Source organism: Callorhinus ursinus, unplaced genomic scaffold, assembly GCF_003265705.2.
Source record: "Callorhinus ursinus isolate GAN/ISIS: 27379988/994484 unplaced genomic scaffold, GSC_fseal_2.0 scaffold4, whole genome shotgun sequence".
Classification (NCBI taxonomy): Eukaryota; Metazoa; Chordata; class Mammalia; order Carnivora; family Otariidae; genus Callorhinus; species Callorhinus ursinus.
In genome coordinates, this window is record NW_027397066.1 from 116,396,286 (window position 1) to 116,419,263 (window position 22,978).

The 22,978-nt window shown below is 36.2% G+C and overlaps 1 protein-coding gene across 5 annotated transcripts in view; it reads left to right on the forward strand.

The window, feature by feature from the left end:
* NAA15 (N-alpha-acetyltransferase 15, NatA auxiliary subunit) overlaps positions 1-22,561 on the forward strand; it is an 80,431-nt gene extending 57,870 nt beyond the window's left edge. For 4 of the 5 annotated variants that reach the window (XM_073892275.1, XM_025874215.2, XM_025874213.2 and 1 more), the window contains 6 exons: positions 3,980-4,173; positions 8,939-9,047; positions 11,285-11,383; positions 16,998-17,144; positions 18,284-18,381; positions 20,130-22,561. In XM_073892275.1, the coding sequence (XP_073748376.1) occupies positions 3,980-4,173; positions 8,939-9,047; positions 11,285-11,383; positions 16,998-17,144; positions 18,284-18,381; positions 20,130-20,330 (848 nt within the window). In that variant the 3' untranslated portion in view covers positions 20,331-22,561. The remainder of the gene's footprint in view (positions 1-3,979; positions 4,174-8,938; positions 9,048-11,284; positions 11,384-16,997; positions 17,145-18,283; positions 18,382-20,129) is intronic. The other variant, XM_025874214.2, reaches the window with a different exon arrangement.
* The last annotated feature ends 417 nt before the right edge of the window (positions 22,562-22,978 follow it).

Here is a 22,978-nt window from a genome sequence, read left to right on the forward strand (position 1 = left end):
TGTTTTATATTGACACGTAATAAATTTCCCTAAATTTAGCAGCTTAAAACAGCTATTTCCATAGTTCAGGAATTTAGAAGCATCTAGGTTGTTCCAGCTCAGGCTCTCTTATAAAGTTATAAAGTTGTTGGCTGAGGGTTGTTGGGGGGGTGCGCTGGGGGGATACCTGGCTGGCTCAGTTGGATAAACATCTGCCCCTTTGGCTCAGCTCAGGTCATGACATCAGGGTCCTGGGATCGAGCCCCACATCAGGCTCCCTGCTCAGTAGAGAGCCCGCTTCTCCCTTTCCCTCTCCCACTGCCCCTGCTTGTGGGCTCTCTTTCTCTCTTTCAAATAAATAAAATCTTTAAAAAAAAATGTTGATTGGGGCTACAATCATCTGAAAGCTTAACTAGGGCTAGAAGATCATTTCCCAGATGACTCACTCACATGGCTTTTGGCAGGTGGCCTTAATATGTTATTCTCTCTAGAGGGTTTCTTCAGTTCCTCAAGGCATAGTAGCTAGCCATGAGAGCAAGGAAGAAGCCACAACACTTTTAATGTTTTATTCTCTTAACATAACACCCCATCACCTCCTACATGTTCTCTTTGGTAAAAGTGAGTCACCAAGTCTAACCGATATTTGAGTGGGAGAAGAATCAAACAATTTGTAGTCATATTTTTAACTGCCATATTCTGCATTCTGGACACATTATTTACATTATTCTTTTTTTTTTTTTTTAAGATTTTATTTATTTAGGGTACCTGGCTGGCTCAGTTGGTTAAGCGACTGCCTTCGGCTCAGGTCATGATCCTGGAGTCCCGGGATTGAGTCCCGCATCGGGCTCCCTGCTGAACAGGGAGTCTGCTTCTCCCTCTGACCCTACCCCCTCTCATGTACTCTCTCTATCTCATTCTGTCTCTCAGATAAATAAATAAAATATTTTTAAAAAAGATTTTATTTATTTATTGGAGAGAGAGGGAGAGAGAGAGAGACAGATAGCGAGAGAGCAGGAGCAGGGAGAAGAGGGAGAAGCAGGCTCCCCACTGAGCGGAGAGTGATGCAGGGCTCGATCCCAGGACTCCAGGATCATGACCTGAGCCAAAGGCAGATGCTTAACCGACTGAGCCACCCAGGCACCCTATTTATATTATCCTTACATGCAAAATACACTTGTCCCTTCCAAGGCCTTCAAAAGTCTCATTCCATTACAGCATTAGCTCAAAGTCCAGAATGTTGTATGTGTATGAGGTGCTGGTGCTAATGAGATTTCTTGAATATGGTTCTTTAGTATAGCTAGTATTGCTCTTCAAGTATAGTTCTTGGTATGAAATCCTGTGCCAGGGGCACCTGGGTGGCTCAGTCTGTTAAGCATCTCCCGTGGGCTCAGGCCATGATCCCAGCATCCTGGGATGGAGCCCTGCATCGCTCCCTGCTCAGTGGGGAATCTGCTTCTCCCTCTGCCGCTCTCCCTGCTCATTCTCTCTCTCATTCTCTCTCTTGTCTCTTTCAAATAAATAAATCTTAAAGAAATCCTGTGCCAAGTACATGTTCAATATAAATTGATTGCAGAGGAATATTCTTGATCAAAAGGGGGTGGTGAAGGGGAAATGGGAGACACACAGGAGTTACTGGTTATGTCAGTTCTCAAGTCCAGTTGGGCATAGGGTAGCAGTTCTTTGATTAGGACTCATGATGTAGGACTAATTCTCTAATGGTTCCTGGTTCTATGCTGTGGTTTCTTAGCTCCACCTTCTGCATCTTCTTTCCTTGTTCTTAAAAGTTAACATTTGTGGGGTGCCCAGCCAGCTCATTTGGAAGAGCTTGCAACTCTTGATCTTGGGGTGTGTGTTCAAGCCCTATATTGGGTGTAGTGATTACTAAAAAAATTAATTAATTTTTAAAAAGTTAGCATTTGTTTGCACCTGAGTAGTTTTCCAGTCTGCCAAAATTTGGGGGTTCTATTGTACTATCTCTGTTCCTTTCAGTCCAAATTTGCTCTGTTTCTGCCCATAGAATTCTCTTAAAACCTATGGATCTTTTGTGAATCTTATTGGAAGCCACATGCACAAATATCTATGTCTGCCTTGAGCTTTTGCTGAGAGGACAGCACCCTTGAGTTTCTTAGAAGCTCTGTTGTTTGAAAGGATCAGTGAATCATACCCTTAAAATTTTTAAGAGAAAAGAGCCTTCTGGGTAACCAGTAACTGCTGAAGTACCATCTTTCTGAGTTCTGAGTTTTAAAGGATTTTAAAGCCAAACTCTGCTTTCTCTGTTGACATATTTTCTTGGCAGTTCTCTAAATTTGACCTTTGGTCAGCAGCCATTTTTGAAGAGGCTGAGAATTTTCAAAAAGTGTCAAGTCCTTGTTACATTTGTTTCTTCTGCATTTTTATTACAGTCTGCAAGAGGAATCAGGTGTTACCTTAACTACCCCCTCTTTTTTTAGCTTGGAAATCCCTTTAGCTAATCACTTAGTTCATTTGATATATTTTATGATGTTATTAAATACATGTTATTAAACTTTCTGCCTCTACATGACTATAACATGTGTCACTTGCAGCCTCTTAGAAATCCAATCTCTATTAAATAGTTTAGGATCCTTTGAGCTTCCACTAATGCTTTTTTCCAGGTTTTTCCGCCTTTTGCCATACTCGAACCAAAGTCAGTCCTACATTTTTATTGCAGCAGCACCCCACTTCCAGATACCAAAATCTGCCTTGGTTATCTGTTGCTGCGTAACAGATTGCTTAAACATAGCTTTAGGTAACAAACATTATTATTAGAGTTACTGTGGGCCAGGAATTCAGAAGTCACTTAGCTTAGCTGTATGATTTTGAAAGATGTGGGTGCCCTCAGGAGATTGAAGTGAACATGGCAGCCAAAGGCTTCTGAAGGGTTGGTTTGAGTTGGAGAATCCAAGATGGCTTACTCTCATGGCTGTAGCCCTCTTCTTGGCTACTTGGGTCTTTCCATGTTTGTGTATCTTCACAACATGGCAGTTGATTTCTTTTGAGTGGCCCAAGAGAAAGCAAGCAGGAATCCACCATGGTTTTATGTTCTGATCTTGGATGTCATACACTTTGATTTCTAGCATATTCCATCCATTGGAAGTGAGTTAAGTATAGCCCACAATTAAGGGGAGGGGAAATAGGCTCTACCTTTTGAAGGAAGGAGTTTATGGGCATATTTGAAAATCACACTGTGATATGGTATATTTTAGAATGACTTTTTTCATTTCTCACTACAATAAGTATTGCCCAAATAAATACCAGTTGCACATGTAACTTTCAGATTTATTGCTTGAAGACTAAACAATATAGATTTTTTACTTTATTATCTCATTTGTGATTTCCAGTCTTTCTTTTGAGACATTCCATAGTTTATACCACAAAAGCTATTGTTAATTTTCAGTGTCAAACTTTTAATTTACCATATAGTTATTTATTATTCCATCAACAAATTTTTGAGTGTTTTCTGTATATTCTGCTAGGCCCTGAGAATACAAAAATTAGAAGTAAGACAGGGTCTCTTCCACCAGGGCGTTCACAGTCTAAAAGAGATCCACATGTATAAACGAAGTATTGTGACAAGTAAAATACATGTCATAGTGGCAGCACTGAGTAGAGAATGAATAACTGACAAGGTTAGAGAGGCATAACTAAGAAAAAGCATAGTCTAAGGCCATATAAATATGCGAGAAATATGAGACAGCTTGTTATATTTCTAGAACTGCAAGTATAATATTGCTGGAGGAATTTGTATGCTTTTATGTTTTGCTGTGGTTGCGGCACCAGGTCTCCACCTGGTTTCAAAACATTTTTTTGAAGAGATCACAGTGTTCTCTATCGAATGTGGAACCATTAAATGGCTAGGTACACATAGGCACATGAACATGTATAACATGTAATATTTTTTATGGGAGTTTTAATGAGAATGTTAGTGATTTTACTAACCTGATTGATATACTTTTAATTAATTAACACATATTGCCTACAGCAAACATGTCTGACAAAGAGCTAAAGAAGCTACGTAATAAACAAAGAAGAGCTCAAAAGAAAGCCCAGATAGAAGAAGAGAAAAAAAATGCAGAAAAAGAAAAGCAGCAGAGAAATCAGAAAAAGAAAAAGGATGATGATGATGAGGAAATTGGAGGGCCAAAAGAAGAACTTATCCCTGAGAAACTGGCCAAGGTACTTAATAATAGTGTTGAGCGCAAATGAGTGAAATTTCATGACCAGCTATTGTCATTTTATACTGTCTTATTTACCCAATTTGATTATAGATTTTAATTTTTAGTCTATTTTCTTTCTTTCTCTTTCTTGCTCTCTCTCTCTCTTTCTTTCTTGATCATATTTCATTTAAAACTTGGAACAATGATCCTGATCCAGAGTAATCTAGTATGGTATAGTGGAAAGTTTTGGCTTTTGAGTCATTCTGATCTGGGTCCACATATCAACAACTCTTCTACTTCACTGTGTATCTTGGACACTTTGTCTAACCTCTCTGCTGGTTTTCTCATGTATAAAAAGGGACTAGGAAGAAATCCCTACTAGGTAGGGATGTTAGGAATAAAGGAACTATATGTGCAAAGAATGTAGCATCTGTTGTAAGTGGTAACATGCACCTTTTTATAGACTAAATTGAGCTTATTGAAAAGTAAGTGTATATGTATATCTTTCACCCATGTGTCAGTTTACAGTATTTCTTTATTGGACTTTGCTATTTGAACCTAATCTCTTTAAAAGTCGCTAAATATTTTCCCCCAAGCCAAAAATCATATCTGCCATTTTTAACCATTAAGCTGAAACCAAGGTATTCATTGTCAGATGAACCATTTTGATTAATAACATACCTATGCATTTCTGGCCCTTGGTGTTCAGCTACTCCATGTGAAAATAATTGCATGTTTTATTATGTTAAAGCAATAAATATAGTAAGCACTAGAGTTCAGTATTAGCCTCACTGGTAACTAAAAAGTAAAAATCAACTGCCTTATAACTAAGAAAAATTATAGTACCTAATAATTAGAGTTGGAAAATAGTTTTAGGATTATATCAGGGCAGATGGACAATAATACCTCATAGCAGTATTGCTAAGAACCATAGAGAAATCTAGCTTGGATTTCAAAGGTTATATTGACATCCTTTCACAAATAATTGTATAACTTCTAGGACAAAGATACTACCTTTTTATTGTTGGGAGTCTATTGGAAGAATATACAGAATAGTGAGGAGGCACAGAAAATTGCCTTTTAGGCCTCATGGAGAATTGCAAAGTTATTCAGGGATAATATCGGCTTTAAGGGCCGTCCATCTTATGCTTCAGTTTTCTTTATTAATACCACTTTTACCACTGTCACTGACTGTCTGCCACCACCATTCTTTCTACATGCCTTCTCTATAGCCCATGACTTTTCTTAATGGCTTTTTTCTTTGTAACACTTTATATCATCCATTATACTTCTTAGAGGATCTATTTGGATTAGTCACTGTCTAATAAAGGTTACTTACCCCCACAGAGCAGAATTCTTACACCAGGCCTCCTTATAGACTATTGGGTGTTCCTTGTATCCAGCTTATCATAGCTGCTTTTGGGCCAGATGTCAAGTTATAGTTTAATTATTTATAGCTAGAGGTTTATAGAGTCTCAGAAGAAAACAATGCCTACAGAAAGTGCTTTATTTGGAAAGAGCCCAGTGGAAGGTACCCACTTTCATAGGCTGCTGTTTAATATATACTATTCTTACCTGTTAGGCACATAACACACTTCTCTTCCTAGGATAACTGCCTCCAGGGTGCCCCCTTCTTTTTTTTTTTTTTTTTTTTTTTAAAGATTTTTATTTATTTATTTATTTGACAGAGAGACACAGCGAGAGAGGGAGAGCACAAGCAGGGGGAGTGGGAGAGGGAGAAGCAGGCCTCTTGCTGGGCAGGGAGCCCGATGCGGGGCTCGATCCCAGGACCCTGGGATCATGACCTGAGCCGAAGGCAGACGCTTAACGACTGAGCCACCCAGGTGCCCCAGGATGCCCCCTTCTAATAGCATCCACACTTACTTGTATCCCCAGTGTGGTGGCAGCACTAGATTACACCAAGCCATCGTAATAAAGTATGGCATTATAGGCTCTTTTAAAAGCTGCCTGCCAAATCTGGATTTACAGTCTCTAGATTCTGATTTTTTATGATCTTACATTTTATCATTCTTAATGTTATAAATGATATATTTAGTGTCACCAGTTGAGGATTTTATATATGTAATATAAAATAAAAGCATTATTAAGTTAGCAGTAATTCCAGTTAAAGAAAAAAGGAAAATAAGAGGTTTAGTGAGTTTAATATTCAGTTAACTGAGTACAAACCTGAAGTCTTTGTTTCTCCAACTTATCATGAGGCAGTAGTTGGTATTTATGAGTTTCCTCATGTACCACCCATCCTATGTTCCTTCTTGCCTTCAGGAGGTGTAGTATTCATCTCAGCTGGATTATTTTTCTCCTTCTGTGCACATGTACGTTCCTCCTTATCAATGTGTTCTTAGTATTCTGTCTGTATAGGATTTAATAGTTTTAAACTTTCTGTTGCTATTCTGGGAGTATAGGGAGATATATTCCTGTACAACATATTGTAATACGGATTAGACTTCACATTGGTTTATAAATTTAAAAATTGCATATGATCAAAACCGCTCTTGCAAATCTCATGTTGCCCATCAACACAATGCAGTCCCATTCTACATCTCTTTAAACTTAAGTAAATTCAAATCTTCATGACTAGATGTAATTTTTTTTTTTTTTTGAGAGACAGAAATGAGTATGCATAATTCTGGCAGTTTCATCAGTACTCCACTCATTGAACACAGGACCCCAACTGAGTATGAGACCCAGGAAGTATGACTACCATTTGTTTAGTCCATGTCAGTTCCTGTGTGCCTCTCCCAGGGTGAACATTTTGCTACAGTGATTCTCATTTTGGTACTTAATATGGTTTTCATGCACAGAATGCAAAGCAGTGATAAATATATTCATTTCTATATGTCTGTCTTTACAACTTTAGGGATTTTTCAAGGGTAGTTTTAATGATACTTTTCTTTCTTTCTTTTTTTTTTTTTTTAAGATTTTATTTATTTGACACAGAGAGAGAGAGACAGCCAGAGAGGGAATACAAGCAGGTGGAGTGGGAGAGGGAGAAGCAGGCTTCCTGCTGAGCAGGGAGCCCGATGTGGGGCTCAATCCCAGGAACCTGGGATCGTGACCCGAGCTGAAGGCAGACGCTCAACAACTGAGCCACCCAGGCACCCCTTGATACTTTTTTCCTTTTTTTTCTTATCTTAAGCACTGATTTTAGAACTCATCCCTGTTGATATGCTTTTGTATATATAACTCTATACTTCATTATGTATGTATGAATATAGAATGTAGTTAGCTTTATTGTGGTTATGTACATATGTTTAAACACTTAGATTTAGCCTGACAAAAATCTTACCTGTGCAAGACACACAGAAACATGTGGGGACAACAGATCCAGATTTTTTGTGGAGGCATAGGTTCTCATTTATTAGAGTTGCAGGCAGAATTTCTCTTTTCTTTTTCCAAGTTTAAATACTTGATTTCAGTAAGTATAATGCTTGTATTTCCTTAGCTTCCCTATATTCCTTGTTTCCATTTTGTGACAGCAGCCTTATCTCCCTGGTAGTAAATTACCCTGGTCAATACAGCGATCCTCATTTCAGTCTGCTTTGAGTCTTGAGAAACTTGATACAGCTTCATTACAATTTCAGTTTCCAGTTCTTTACTTTCCCTAGTAGACATTTCTCCCCTGTATACCACAAATCCCAACTCAATAGGACATAGAATCGTGGGAATAAGAAGCAAAATATTTACAAATGTGTGAGAAAGGCATCCTTAGGAGGGCCCCTCTCTCCCCTCTGTCTCTTGGTATCTACAGCTAGTAGAGTGACAGTGCTGTATATTGATTTCTTGTTTAGAGCGTGTGTTCTTCAGAATAATGCCAGCTGCTTTACATGCTAGTATAAGGTAAAACTCCTAAACATCACTTTTTTGCTTAAGGTGTTTTGTTTTGTTTTTTAATGCTGTGAAATAATTTCCTTAGCCAGAATCTGTGTTGGTAAAACCACAGTTACCCTATTAGCAGAGGTATGTTGTACAGCTGTGCAAATCCAAATTCCATCAAGGGTAAGTTGTTACTACCTCTGTGATGAGACAAGGCAAATACAGGCATGGATGTTCAGTGCCTTCTGATAAATATGGTATTGCTCTCCACCCCCATCCCAGTCTACAGAGAAGAATTTTGTCTAGGTACTCAGTCTAGGAATGTAACGGTAACAGTTACGTAGTAAATATTATACCTGCCCAGCAATTATTACAAGTATGTAATTAATATCACATCTATATAATTAATAAAGGGTGGTAGAGACAGTTCAATAAATATAAATCTTCTTAAATGCCATGGCATTGGAATAAATATGGATATTATAGAATTTGTATTAGAACAAAGCAAGATAGAATGGATATTGTACTGCTTTTTTTTAATAACTTGATTATACTTCACTTTGAACTTAAAAAACATTCTCTATCTTTCTTAACCCCTCTTCATCCTGTTTAACCTCTCTGTCCTCTCCCCGCCCTACCCCTTGGCTATCTGACCTGTCACTGTCTTTCCCTGGTTCTGTTTTATCTTTCTCTTCACTTGTTGGATAGTTTCTATCCAGAGATAATGTAATATCTATGGTTAAAAACCAGTGAAGAGTTGTAGAGTTCAAAATCCCCTTCCTTTAGATTATGGGAGGTTAAAATATGACAGTATTTCTGGGTAATGGGTAAGTGATTTTTACCAAAAAGAAAAAAAAAAAACCAGAAAGTGAAGTGTTTTTAATAGAATAAGATCACATCCCCCCCCCCAATCTTGCTTCCACTTGTATAATATCTTTTATTTTTGTTAGGTTGAAACTCCACTGGAAGAAGCTATTAAATTTTTAACACCGTTGAAGAACTTGGTGAAGAACAAGATAGAAACGCATCTTTTTGCCTTTGAGATTTACTTTAGGAAAGGTAGGCAATTAGGGTATAGTGGCCTGATAAAATTGATCACTGTATTTCTTAGATGTAGTCACCCAAATCCAATAGTCTCACCACTGTAGGATTTTTTCCCAATGCAGCTTCTCACAGAAATACCTGCTACATGTACAAGATATTGTGGGGAGGTGTAATGATACTATTATCTCTCCTAGGACATTAAAATCAACATAGATATACATACATAACTAAGATTAAGGTCAAATATAGTAGTTACCATGTACCGGTGTGAATAAAATTAATGATAAGAGAGGTTTGATTAGTGCCTGATATACAAAGAGAGCATTGAATAAATGTTGGTTATTATTAGCTATTGTTAGAAGGTGTGGTGCTTAAGGTGTATCTTGAAAGGTGGATCATATTTCTAAAAGAAAAGTTGCATAGAAAAGAAGAGGATGCATTAAGAATACACAAGTATGCATAAATAATGTTGAGGTTGTCTATATTGCCAGAGTCAGGTAAAAGATAATGGAAGGTCTTGGTTGTCTTGTTTAGAATGCCTAGACTACATATAGATACTAAGATTTTGTGGTATTGAATTGCTGTAATTCAGGTGGTTTATTGGGGGGGGGGAGGTGTATCATTAAGGTGATATGCATATTGAAGGGAAGAGAAATTGGTTAGTAAGATCTGACAGAAGGTTGTTGCTCCAAGCAGTGTAACTGTTCTAAAAGAGATTGAATAAAATGGTACCTCTATAGAGTATCCATTAAAAAATCATGTTTATGCAAAGTAATTAATAATGTCAGGTAAAGGTTGCTATATAGCATTGCTTGGAAATAGGACACAAAAACTATAGTTTAATTTTAATTTTTATTAAGATATTTACATGGGTATATAAGATAGCAAAAGGGCCAGGAAGAAATAGATCAAAAAATAACTGATGGTCTCTTGATGGATTTGAGTGATTACAATGGTTTGCATTATATTTCTGTTTTCCAAAATGATTGTGTTATAATTTGGAAAAGAAGTTTAATAAATAGTCCAGTAATATCTTTTGAAGAAAAGTTAATACAACTCCCCTTTTTCTTTCTTCCTTCCTTCCTTCCTTCCTTCCTTTTTCTTTCTTTCTTTCTTTCTTTCTTTCTTTCTTTCTTTCTTTCTTTTCTTTTCTTTTCTTTTCTTTTCTTTTTCTTTTTCTTTTTCTTTCTTTTTATTTAGAGAGAGCATGGGAGCAGTTGCAGGGGCTGGGGGGAGTGAGGGAGAGAGAATCTTAAGCAGGCTCCACAAGTGGAGCCCAATGATCATGACCTGAGCCAAAATCAAGAGTCAAGACACTTAACCGACTGAGCCACCCAGGTGCCCCAATACAACAAATATTCCTAAATGAAATCCTGAAGTATAAAAAAGCTGTTCTGCTTAAAGTGGGGAAGGGCAATCTAAATTCCTTACAATTGGCTTCTTGGCTGTGTTCTAACCTCTCAAGGGCTCTTCAGCATTTGGAATTCACTGTAGTCGTGTGAAATGGGTAGTAACAAAGAGTATGGCAGTATTTTTAGCTTTCTGAGTGTTGGAGTAAGGGAAAAAGAAATGTCAGAGGAGCCTGGAGTTTTGAATTTTGTAATTTGGAGAATGGTACCAAATTAGGGAAGTCTTAACAAAGAGGTGGTTTTATATGGGACTTAATCAGGTGACATTTCCATTCAACTATTGAAGCATGGGAAACATGGGGGTGTGAGTGTGAGGATAATATAGAAAGATACTAGAAATCACTGAAAACATAACCTTGGTGAATATTGTACCTTTTGAGGAGGTAGAGGAGCCAGGTGATTGATTAGGAGAGGACACTCAAGTAGGAGGGAAACCATTTCACATGAATGTCTCAAAATCCAAGAAAGGATCTAGGTTTGAAGTATAAACAATGAAGTTGTATAAGTAGTGCAGAAAATCCCTTTATTTTTATTAAAGGAGGTTAAGAAATTAAATGGCTTCAAATTTTGTTTATATGGCATTAGTTCAGATATTGTTGAATGATATCTAAATTTTTTGTACTTCATATGTTTTTTTCTTAAAAACATTTTTTCTTAAGGAATGTTGTGTGGAAAATATTAGCTAATGTGCTAATCTGAGGAAGTCATTTGCTTCACTCATGTTGTAGTTCAGATATGATTGACTCTAAATTAGTTTCTTTATTTGTAATTCTCTTAAATTAGTCCTCCAAGAGGGCACCTCAGTTTATTAAATGATCAAAATATATCTTTTTCTTTTTATAGAAAAGTTTCTTTTGATGCTACAATCAGTAAAGAGGGCATTTGCTATTGATTCTAGTCATCCCTGGCTTCATGAGTGTATGATTCGACTCTTTAGTACTGGTATGTTTTTTTGTTTTACATTACTTAAGTGTTTGATTACAGTAGTTGATAGTGACTGTATAAGTGGTCTATATAAGTTTCTCATAAACTCAAATCATTTTAAAGCTGTTAAATTTTAAATTAGCTAAGGGGAAAAGCAGGATTCTTTTCTTTGTGATGAAGGTCTTTATTTTAAGGCTAGAAATGTTACTTTATTTTGATACAGAATTGTTCAGTCCAAATATTTGAGAATCACCTTTGTTTCTGTTTCTAAAAAGTTACATGTACATTGAAATTTTGAATCATACTCATTGTGTAAAGCTTTTTAATAAATTCTTCTAAAATTGAAAAATCTCTGAAATTGACTATCTCCTTATTTATCTGTCTTCAGAATTGTTGGAGTCATAAAAGTTTTGTTACTAAATACAGATTTAAAAGAACTTTAAGGCAATCACTACTTTTCAAATATTTTCATACTAAGATCCATATATTACTTTTTTTTTCATATATTACTTTTAATGTGAAGTAGAACTACAGAATTTTAGAGTGTAAAAGGTGGAATTTTATGCTAATTATTTTTCATTTTATAATTGAGAAATCTAGGACCTTAAAAAGTTAAATGACTTATTTAGGGTAACACAAATAATTAGTATGAAGCAGGAATGATAGCTCAGGTTTTCATATTGTTCTTTCTACTACAAGACTTTAAATCTAAAGTACTCCTGTAGTCAAGTGGTGGTGATGTTTTTGATTTTTAAGTGACTCTTCGGAGAGGGGAAATTGAATCTTTAATAGAACAATCTGCAGATAATGTTAAATTACCTATCTCATTGCTGAATACTCAGCCACATATGAATCCATACATATCTAAATAAAGCGATTAAAACAGGCATCCCAATCATTCTTTTGAAAAATGCTAAATTGTCCTGATTAAGAACATTGTTTTGACTTCTAAGAAAAAGTAAAACCTTATTTAAATTATATTTATGCTTGTCAAAAAAAGATTCCTGTTATACTGAATCATAGAGATGTTTTTCAGTGTCTTAAATTATGAAAGAAATAACCACCTTATAAAAAATAGAAGAAAGAATTGCTATGTTTAGAGAAAAATTTTTTAATTTTTTAAAATTAATTTTTAATTTTTTAATTTTCTTTCTCATCTTTATGTATTAAATTTTTTTTGAAATCATGAGTCAGAAAATGAAGGCCAGGAGTAATGGTCTTAAATCCATTCTTGGTTAGGATGGAGTGCACTTAAGCTGTTTTCAAAATTAAAATATGCACTTTATTTTGTATAATCAACTCTTTCCTAAAAGGTAGTAAAATAATACATACAAATCCTGTGGATTTGGAGACTTCCCTTTGAAATAGGAATTAAAAGTGGCATATCTAAATATATTTGCTTATAGTATGTGTGTGGATTGATGAACATACAACTGTTTCCTTGGAACGGTTGTTTCAGGAATTAAAATGCTCATGGACTTCAGAAGAACAAAGGCAGGATGGTCCTGATGTAAAGGTAGAATTATTTAGTGTCCCTGTTAGCTTTGCACATTGCTCCAGATGGTTAGCTGACAGCATTATCAGGAATTACAAAGTAATTCTTATTTTGACTAAATTTAGGCAGTAAAGTAAAGTGATAATTTGGAGTGATAAAGATGCACGGTCTCTTTAAAAAGCCTTCAAGAAGTTGGGTAGACTGCTAATTACCTTTGTTAAGAACAGGTGTGTACTGTATAAAACTATTTGTGAAACTACAGAAGCACAGAGTTAGGGCATCTTTGATATACCCCACAGGGTTCCTTTAACTAATATATTTGGTACTTTAAAAAAATTAACTTTGAAGTAATTTTTCTTTTTCTTTTTTTTTAAGATTTTTATTTGTTCATTTGACAGAGACAGCAAGAGAGGGAGGGAACACAAGCAGGGGGAGTGGGAGAGGGAGAAGCAGGCTTCCCGCCGAGCAGGGAGCCTGATGCGGGGCTCGATCCCAGGACCCTGGGACCATGACCTGAGCTGAAGGCAGGCGCTTAACGACTGAGCCACCCAGACGCCCCTGAAGTAATTTTTCAAGAACACATTTGTTATGTCAAGTTATATTGTACTAACTCCTTCTTTACAAAGAAATTCCCACAGTAACACCTTTCTGGGAAGTATGGGGATAAAAAGGAGCGCCGACACCTATTTTATTAATAATAGAAACTTCTCTAAATAAATACATTCATTTTAGTCTGGTTATGAGTACCCTCCAAATCTTCAGAATGTTGTTATACTACCAATGTAATTAGTATCTGCTACATAAAGTAATTTACCAGATAGGTCATCTTCCTCTCCCCCTTTTAATTATGAAGATGATTTTCAAGTTATTCTCTTTCTCTCTCTCTCTCTCTCTTTTTTTTAAGTTGTAGGACTTAGAGCAATTTAAACTACATTTCTGCTCGGTGCTAAGTAAAAGACAGGAGCTTAGGTATTCAGTTTTATTATTCACTTACAATGCTTTTAAAAATCACTGGTCATCTTGTTCTGCAATGAATCTTTTGTCTTTTCCTCTCTCATTTGTACAAACTCCTTTCTTTTATCTGCAGATTATTTTTCTTCTGTACTTATGCATTTCTCTCCTAAAAACTTCATTAATACTCTCATTTACCTACTTCACTGTTTTGAGTGGTAATCACTTAGTAGGTTGGGTTCTAACCTAGTAGTGAGTAGTCTTTATCTCACACAAAATATGAGCATTTTCTACCCAAATTATTAACGAAAATGCCAGCGAGCCTAGGAATAAGGGAAATTCTTTTTGCTAAGAATCAGCCCCTTCTCTTTTCTTTTCTTTTCTTTTTTTTTTTTTTTTAAAGATTTTATCCATTTATTTGACAGAGAGAGACACAGAGAGAAAGGGAACACAAGCAGGGGGAGTGGGAGAGGGAGAAGCAGGCTTCCCGCTGAGCAGGGAGCCCGATGTGGGGCTTGATCCCAGGACCCCGGGATCATGACCTGAGCCGAAGGCAGACACTTAACGACTGAGCCACCCAGGCGCCCCAAGAATCAGCCCCTTTTCAATGCAACTTTTAAACCACTGATGATTACTAATTTAACCTGCAGTAAGCTAATAGCATGAACCAAACATTAATTTTAAGATGTCAAAAGACTCAAATCAAAAGCCTCTTAGAGAAGGTTTTATTACCCTTCCCTCAATCAACTATTACTTTTCCATGAATCACAAGACATTATTGTGTCAGAAGATAGCAAGGAAGATAAATAATCTGGGATTTTTTATTTTCCTGAGACTTCAGTATTTGTTAGTTTTAATCACTTTCAGAGGATTTTTAGATTGATCCCACAGCCCACTAGTCTTTAGCAATAAAAGCTTATCTAATAGACCTGTGACATTTGAGGTTGCTCCGTTCCTTAAAGACACAGGTAAAATTGCATTCTGTAGAATTCCATACAGCATCCTAAGTTACACTGCAGCAGATTTTTTGTTGTTGTTGTAATTAGTATCTTCCTAGAAATTACAGTTCCAATCTACATAATGTAGGGGAGCAAACAGAATCAGCCTCTAACATTTTATAATTTAGTGAGGAAATGTTTTTGGAAATAGCTATTAGTGAAAGTTAGGAGTTACATAAATATTTCCTCTTTATATATCCTGAGAGAGAGAGAGAGAGAGAGAGAGAGAGAGAGAGAGTGTGTGTGTGTGTGTGTGTGTGTGTGTGTGTGTGTGTGTATTTGTTTTTAATTGTGTGGGCTTTTTTTTTTTTTTTTTAAAGCAGCTTTGATTTTTCTGGGGAGATTGTTTTAGTCTGAGGAAAACAAATTTAATAAAGGTAATAAAAAACATGAAAAGCTTAGCTTCCACCTATAACCAACTCTAATGTAACTATACAGTTACTTTCCCATCTACATATAGTGTCCGGAAAGCACTTCATGGAAACCAACAAGGCTCTTGGAAATAACATACTTTATAGAAAACCTGTGGTTTTGACATAATATTCATTGTAATTGACTATAATCTATTTTACCAACTTTTCTTTCAGTTCTCTCTGCAATCCTGCCTCCCCTGAAAAACAAATACTAATAAATTGCAAAAGCCAAGTTGAAAGTACAGCTGTAATGGAGGTTAAACTAAATTCTTTTGTTTTTTTTAAAGATTTTATTTATTTATTTGACAGAGACAAAGAGAGCGAGAGCAGGAACACAAGCAGCGGGAGAGGGAGAAGCAGGCTTCCCCCCCGAGCAGGGAGCCCGATGTGGGGCTCGATCCCAGGACCCTGGGATCATGACCTGAGCCGAAGGCAGACGCTTAATGACTGAGCCACCTAGGCGCCCCTAAGCTAAATTCTTTAATAACTCATTTAATTGGAGAAAAAAAACCCCTCATTTAATTGGACCACTCAGTTCTATAGAATGATAGAGGAAATGTTATTTAACCAACAAAGGGCATATCAATCATTTATTCAGGTACATAATAATTATGTGTAGAATATTTCATATGGGTGTTTACTACTCAAGAGTTCAGTGTTTTTTAAACTTAGGGTAGTGATCCATTAGGGGGATAATGAAGGCAGTTTAGTGAGTCATTACTACCATTTGAAAATGTAAAGTAGAAATAGAATAGAGTAGAAAATACCAGAATGCATAGCACAAAGTTAGGGTTAGTGTTCTATGCAATTTTTCCTTCACATAATGAGTTATATATATATAGGATACATATTCATCAGTACAGCATTTGAAAGTGACCACCATGGTTCCTAACCATAATTAACAATTTATCAAATTATATTATTAGCTCTTTTATATATAACTTTTCCTTACTGTGATCATTTTAGGTTGGGTATTTCCTCAATTTTACAGATCAAGAAGTAAGTTCAGAGAGGTTGTGACTTGTCCAAGCCTAGATCCATACCCAGGTCTGTCTGGCTCAAAGCTTCAGACTGTCTCTCTATACCAAAATAATAATGGAAAAAAAAATACTAAAATTCATTCAGAGAGCTTGAGGGGGTCAGCTTTTCCATCTCTAAATCCTAAGCTCTGGGAATATGATTACTAGCATGTATTCCTTATAGGAAAATACTTCGGTGGTCCTTTGGAATTTACTATATAGTGATAACTCAGTTTACATAGCCCCTGTAAATAAAGGTCAATGAAGTCAATCATGTTTTCTTTTAAAATTGATAAATTTTGTAATGCCTTACTTGGGTATAGAAGATGGAGATGAGGAAAATTCTGTTTTCTTCAGCACTGCATAATTACTGTGACAGTATTTATCAGGTAGGTGTCATCAAAGCCCCTAGTTTACAGACTTGATTTAAAGTTGAGGGGGGCAGCCCCTAGGGGCTTAGAAGGCTACAGAATTACATCTTTCATTATCTGTTTCGCTTTCTGTTTTGTTTTTTTTTTCCTGAAAATGCATCATTTATTGTCTTTGAATGCGGTAGAAAATCATTAGATTATTCTGCTGACACATATTCTTTACATTTATATAATAAGCTCTTTAAATGTTGAATTATAAGTAGGTTCATCTAGTTTTTACATATAATTACTTTATTTCATTGGACTCTTCAAGTAGATAATTTTTTTAACTTCTGCAAACTATGTCAGAGTATCTACTAATTGAGTTTGTTTTTAATTTATTCAGCAGTGTGTGAAAGTAAAGATTTACCTGATACAGTTAGAACAGTATTAAAACAAGAAATGAATCGTCTTTTTGGAGCAACAAATCCAAAGAATTTTAATGAAACTTTTCTGAAAAGGAATTCTGATTCATTGCCACACAGATTATCAGGTAATCACGTTATTTTCTTTTTATCTTAGCCTTCTAAAACAATTTCAGTTTTTATCTTAATGTATCAGTGACAAGGTTACACATTTCTCACACGGAAGAGGCATTGTGATCATCTCACATTTTGGTCTTACAAAAATAGGCAGCTTAAATATGCTTCCTATAAATTTTTAAATTTCTTAGACAAAATTATTACTGTGAAACAAGGTCAGTAGTTTCCTGGTGCAGCATAGTCTTTACAACAAAGCAAGTATACTGCATTTAGGTGTATATTACATATAATGAAGGAGGGAGGAGCTTTCTATTTTTTTTCTTTCTCCCTTCAACGTGCTCTTAAAATTCATTTGGATGTGACCATCATCTTCTATTTCTCATGCTTATGTAAGATATTAAACTGAACAGTGCAAAGCGCCAGAAACCATTTCACAGGCAGGGGTCTGTGCTAGTAGTCCAAAGTCTGGACTTAATGGGACCATGTGGGTAGTGCTTTAGTAGGATGCTTTTAGAATACCTGGCTAAGAAGCCCAGCAGCTTTGTATGCCTTTGTGGAATTCTGAATTCAGCTTTTTGGCTCATACCATCAAGGTTGGGTATCTCACTCCTCCCACATCCTCACCCCAACCACATTTAGTGGAGTATTCCCCTCAGCCCCAAATTATGTTCATTTTAGAAAGAAGAAAACTATCCATGGTCCCACTACACAAAGACAACTATTATTAGAATATTTTATTTCTTCATAGTTTTTTTTTTTAAAGATTTTATTTGAGAGAGAGAATGAGAGAGAGAGAAAGCACATGAGAGGGGGGGAGGGTCAGAGGGAGAAGCAGACTCCCTGCTGAGCAGGGAGCCTGATGCGGGACTCGATCCAGGGACTCCAGGATCATGACCTGAGCCAAAGGCAGTCGCTTAACCAACTGAGCCACCCAGGCGCCCTCTTCATAGTTTTTTTTACTTTAATCCTAGTTAGGCTATTTTTGGTCTATCCTCTCAGGGTTTTTTATTTTTTTAAAGTGTTTCAAATGGCTGTTCGCATTTTTCTAATAAAGTGCCATATATGTTACATTTATATTTGAATGGATAGAGGATAAGATGCTGGTTTTACTTTTAAATAAAAACAAATTTCCTTTTTTCTTCTCCTTTAGCTGCCAAAATGGTATATTATTTAGATCCTTCTAGTCAGAAGCGAGCTATAGAGTTGGCAACAACACTTGATGAATCCCTCACTAACAGAAACCTCCAGGTAAAGAGTTTCTCATATTAAGATTATTAATTCTCTATTAAGAGTACCTGACTACTTTGTTTTTCTTTAAACAAGAGAATAATTTTCACCAAATAATTGTTTTTTCTTATTTATGGATACTGGTTACCAAACAGTTATGAATCCATATCAGAAACTAACCTTATCTTGAATTTATTTATGATTGTCTATGCGTGCACACATACACAGCAGGCTACTTGGCATTCAAGAACTAGTTCCACATCTATTACTTATATTTTTTTCTAGAAATATGTTTTAGTAAAATCATATATATATTCCACAGTTAATTTTAGATTTCAGTTCATATCTCTGCATTTTTAAAAAAATACTTATTTTAGATAGAGTGAGAGAGAGGGCGTGCATGCTGAGTGGGGGAGGGAGAATCCCAAGCAGACTCCTCACACAGGGCAGCTCAATCTCACCACCCCGAGATCCTGAACCGAGCCAAAATCAAGAGTTGGATGCCCATCCAACTGAGCCACGTAGGCGCCCCCATATCTGTGCACTTCTGAGCAAACAGTGGTCTCCATGAAGTTTTTTTTTTTTTAAGATTTATTTATTTACTGAGAGAGTGTACATGTGTGCATGCAGGAGGGCTGGGGAGGGGCAGAGGAAGAAGAGACTCTTTAGCAGACTTGTACTGAGCCCCATGCAGGGCTGCATATCACCACCCTGAGATCACCACCAGAGCTGAAACCAAGAGTCAGTCACTTAACTTACTGCACCACAGGCGCCCCCTCAGTGAAGATTCTGACATATTGAAGATGTATATGCCAGGGGTCAAATTAAAACACTCATTTATAACTTGCAATGTAACATGAGATTAAGTAGAGTAAAAGATATATGGGTGTGTTGCAAAATACAGATTCTAGTTTAGACTAAAAACAAAGGACATAGTGCTACTTTCTGTGATAATTGGCCAGATAAAATAAGCATTTGATATATTCCTTTAATAGCAAATGAAGGAAATATCTTCAAGAAACATTTGATTTGTTGATTGCTAATTAATAAGTCATTTAGATTAGAACATTTCTAGACTGGCAAAGGTGTTGGATATTATATGTCTGCAAACTACATAATGCTTTCCAAGTGAAAAGATAAATAAAACATGGGAGATGCAAGTCAACATGAAATATTTTAAAATATAAGAAGATATACCAAGGGGTTTGGTTGAAACAGTTATCAATTTTTATGAACAAATTTTTCTTGCATATATGCCCTTTGGTTTGAGACTTCCTTTCCTGCTTAGTTAGTGGAGAAACCTACAATTTGAATACAAGGGTGCAAAGCAATGTTTGATATTGCCAACTGTCTCTAAGCCTCTTAAAAAAAAAAAACAAAAGAAAACTGTAAAAGGTTTAAGTAACTGACATTACCATAGAAATTTTGACATTTGTACACAGGGCCAGCCTGGGCTGAGGCAGGGTTGCAACCTAGGGTCGAGCACTTGCTCAGAGTGAGTATGTCTTTAAATGCAGTACCCTACCACTTTGCTTGCCCAGCATTAGTCCTGGCCCTGTTTATAAATTCATCCTTTTGTGTAAACCCTGCAATTCCAAAGAAGCTAATTCTTATGGAATGTATATGTGGGAGTAAAATGCTTTTGTGTATCTTAAATACGTACGTTTGCCTTTTGTTTAGAAAATCTGTGGATAATGAAATGTCTCATGAATTCACAGTAAAAACTTCTTTTTTGACAGCTTATAACATGACCTTTTCTCTTTCTTTAGACATGTATGGAGGTATTAGAAGCCTTGTGTGATGGTAGCCTAGGAGACTGTAAAGAAGCTGCTGAAGTTTATAGAGCAAATTGTCATAAGCTTTTCCCTTATGCTTTGGCTTTCATGCCTCCTGGATATGAAGAGGATATGAAGATCACAGTTAATGGAGATAGTTCTGCAGAAACTGAAGAACTGGCCAATGAAATTTGAACATCATTAAACAAGCAAATGGAATGACTTTGGACCATATCTAGTGTATAATATTTTTGTCACGCACCTGCTGCATTGCTCTAACTTACACAGAATGAGAAGAGTAAATGTTCTTGCCTTCAAATAGTGTTTTACGTTTTTTATCCTGCTGAAAAAGTATATATAAAATATCTAACATATTACAGGATATAGGTTCAGTTTCTTAAAAAATTAAAAGCTGCTAAAATTGAGGATTAAAAAAAGATACCTTATTCTATTCCTACCTACCCACCCATGTTTTTTAACTAATTTATATAAAATCTGGAGGCTGTTATAGCTAACAAAGCAGGTGTGTGGCAGAAATATTACTTTAAAATTTGTCTTGTGAGATTTTACTATATCTCAGACAGCATAAACGCTGTTTTAGCACTGGATTCTTTCACTGAGCACAAAGAGTTGTTGGGGCTTTAGCATCTGACTGATTTTGTTACGGGGTTGATTCTGACCATAGGAAGTATGCAATGTGAATCACTATTTACAGAGAAACCTACAACAGATGCTTGATGTTGTAGAAGCTGGGACATATAGATACCAAGCAGAATTATAAGAAACCTAGAGGGTGTTCAATACGCTTGTTGTGTTTCCAAAATTCACTGTACATGATCAGTTTGGTGTTCTTGTACCACAGTTTTTAACTGAAGGAACCAGTTGGAACAATCTCAATTTTAACTAAAACTTGAAGAACTAAAATAGCAATGCAAACCTTTCAGCATTGTTTTTGGCCAAACTTGTTAAAACTGTAATGCAAGAACCAAATGCACTGTGATGTGGCACCAACTAATTAGCACGCATGAATTTTTTCACCCAAGAGTGAAAAAAGAAAATCTACCATGGCTTGAAGTTAAAGAGCAGAACTCCTGACTACCATTCTATGACTGATCAAGAGACTAATAGTTAAAAACCTCAGCAGGCCTTGTTCACGATATGCAGAAAAAAAGTGCTGCAGTTTAGATACCTCTGGAATTTTTCCACAGTGTCACAGGTTTGTAATACTTGAAGCCCTACATTTCTAAGAATATATTTCTTGCTCAGTTGTTTCAGGCAAGCCCAAGACTTTGTAATTTTTAAAGGGCCCAAGATTTTTTTTTTTTCAATAACAGACCAGCTTCTTTTTCCTGCAGTTACAGATGTAATTTCCTTTTTGTTGTCAAACATAAGGTACCAAATATGATGCAATAAATTGTTTTGAAAAACAGTTGTGTGAATATTTCAACTAATCTGTGTTGGGCTTCTGTGAAAACACACAGGTGGAAACAGAGGTGCAAGCCAGAGGCAATGTAATGTGCTGTATAGCTAGTGCCGATGGGAGCGTTCAGGGTGGGCCAAGTGCCGATGTCAGGGGAACTCCGTAATGCAGGTGTAGTGCCGTTCCTGCATTAAGATTTCATTGAGGGCTAGGATGGTGGCAGGTACTATGAATGTAATTCCTAACTCATCATTTGAAAGAAAAACTGAAAACTGCTATTTTGATGGAGAAAATGAGCCTTAAACTGTTAAACCTGTATACTGAGAACTGGCCTCAGGCTCAATATTCTCATTGCATTTGCAAGATCTAAGCAAATTAAGTAAAGTGAATCAATTGTATATATAAATTGACCTTTTTTTGTGGTACTTTTAGTTTATAGGACGTATATTCTAAAGGGAATTTTCAGGAGACCTTATCCTTCTACTGATTGAACAGTTGTGCTAAACTCAACCTTTCATAGTACGTGACCTGCATTCCGTGTCCCAGTCTAACGATTTAGTGATGTAAAGAGAAGTACAAACTGAACTCCAGTGCTTTGTTCTGTTTTCTTAACCGGCCCTGTCTCAGGAACATCTTAACAGATGGCAAAAAAACAAACTTTTTTTCAACTTCTCCTATGAGTGGCAACTGAAGTTCTTATTGTTGGGAAAGAACACTAGTGCTACCTCTGCCACTACTGAGGTGTTGGGAGGAGGCGCCAGCCATATAATAGGGGGGTGTATGTGTGAAGTATGTTTAAACTCTACTGTATATTGAAATGGAATTCATATATTTGTCTTGATAATGTTCAAATGATGTAGATTGTCTTAGAATGAAAAGTCATAAATACTCAGAACTCTTGATGCAGATGCCACCCGTGAGGAGCTAAATTCCTAACATGTATATTGTACTCCAACCCAATTTTACTGGAACTATTGAATAAATATTTTATTTTCTTTCAGGTTTACTTGATAGTGGATACATTGTCTGGTGTCAGAGGACCTTGACAGGGTTCATTTTATGTCCAGACAGCACCCCTAAAACATTGTACTGTACTGTCTTGCTCTGAGTAGTATCAACTGGGTCATCTCACATTTGCCTCATTCACTCTATTAATTCCAAATGATACTGTGGGGGAAAACAGGGTTAGAAAAACAAGTGGGGAAAAAATGCAGTGATGTTGTATTCTAAACAAGTGCCTTATGTTTATTGCTGAGAACTGGTGTTATCAACCCTTTTCAGAAGAAAGGGTCCCTTGACCTGTATTAACATAGGAAAGTAAAGCTATTTTTGTTTTTCTTTATATTTACTACTCTTGTCATTTCTCATTTAAAAAATAAATTCTGACTAGGTTAGTTTACTCAGCTTTAATTAGATAGTTGAG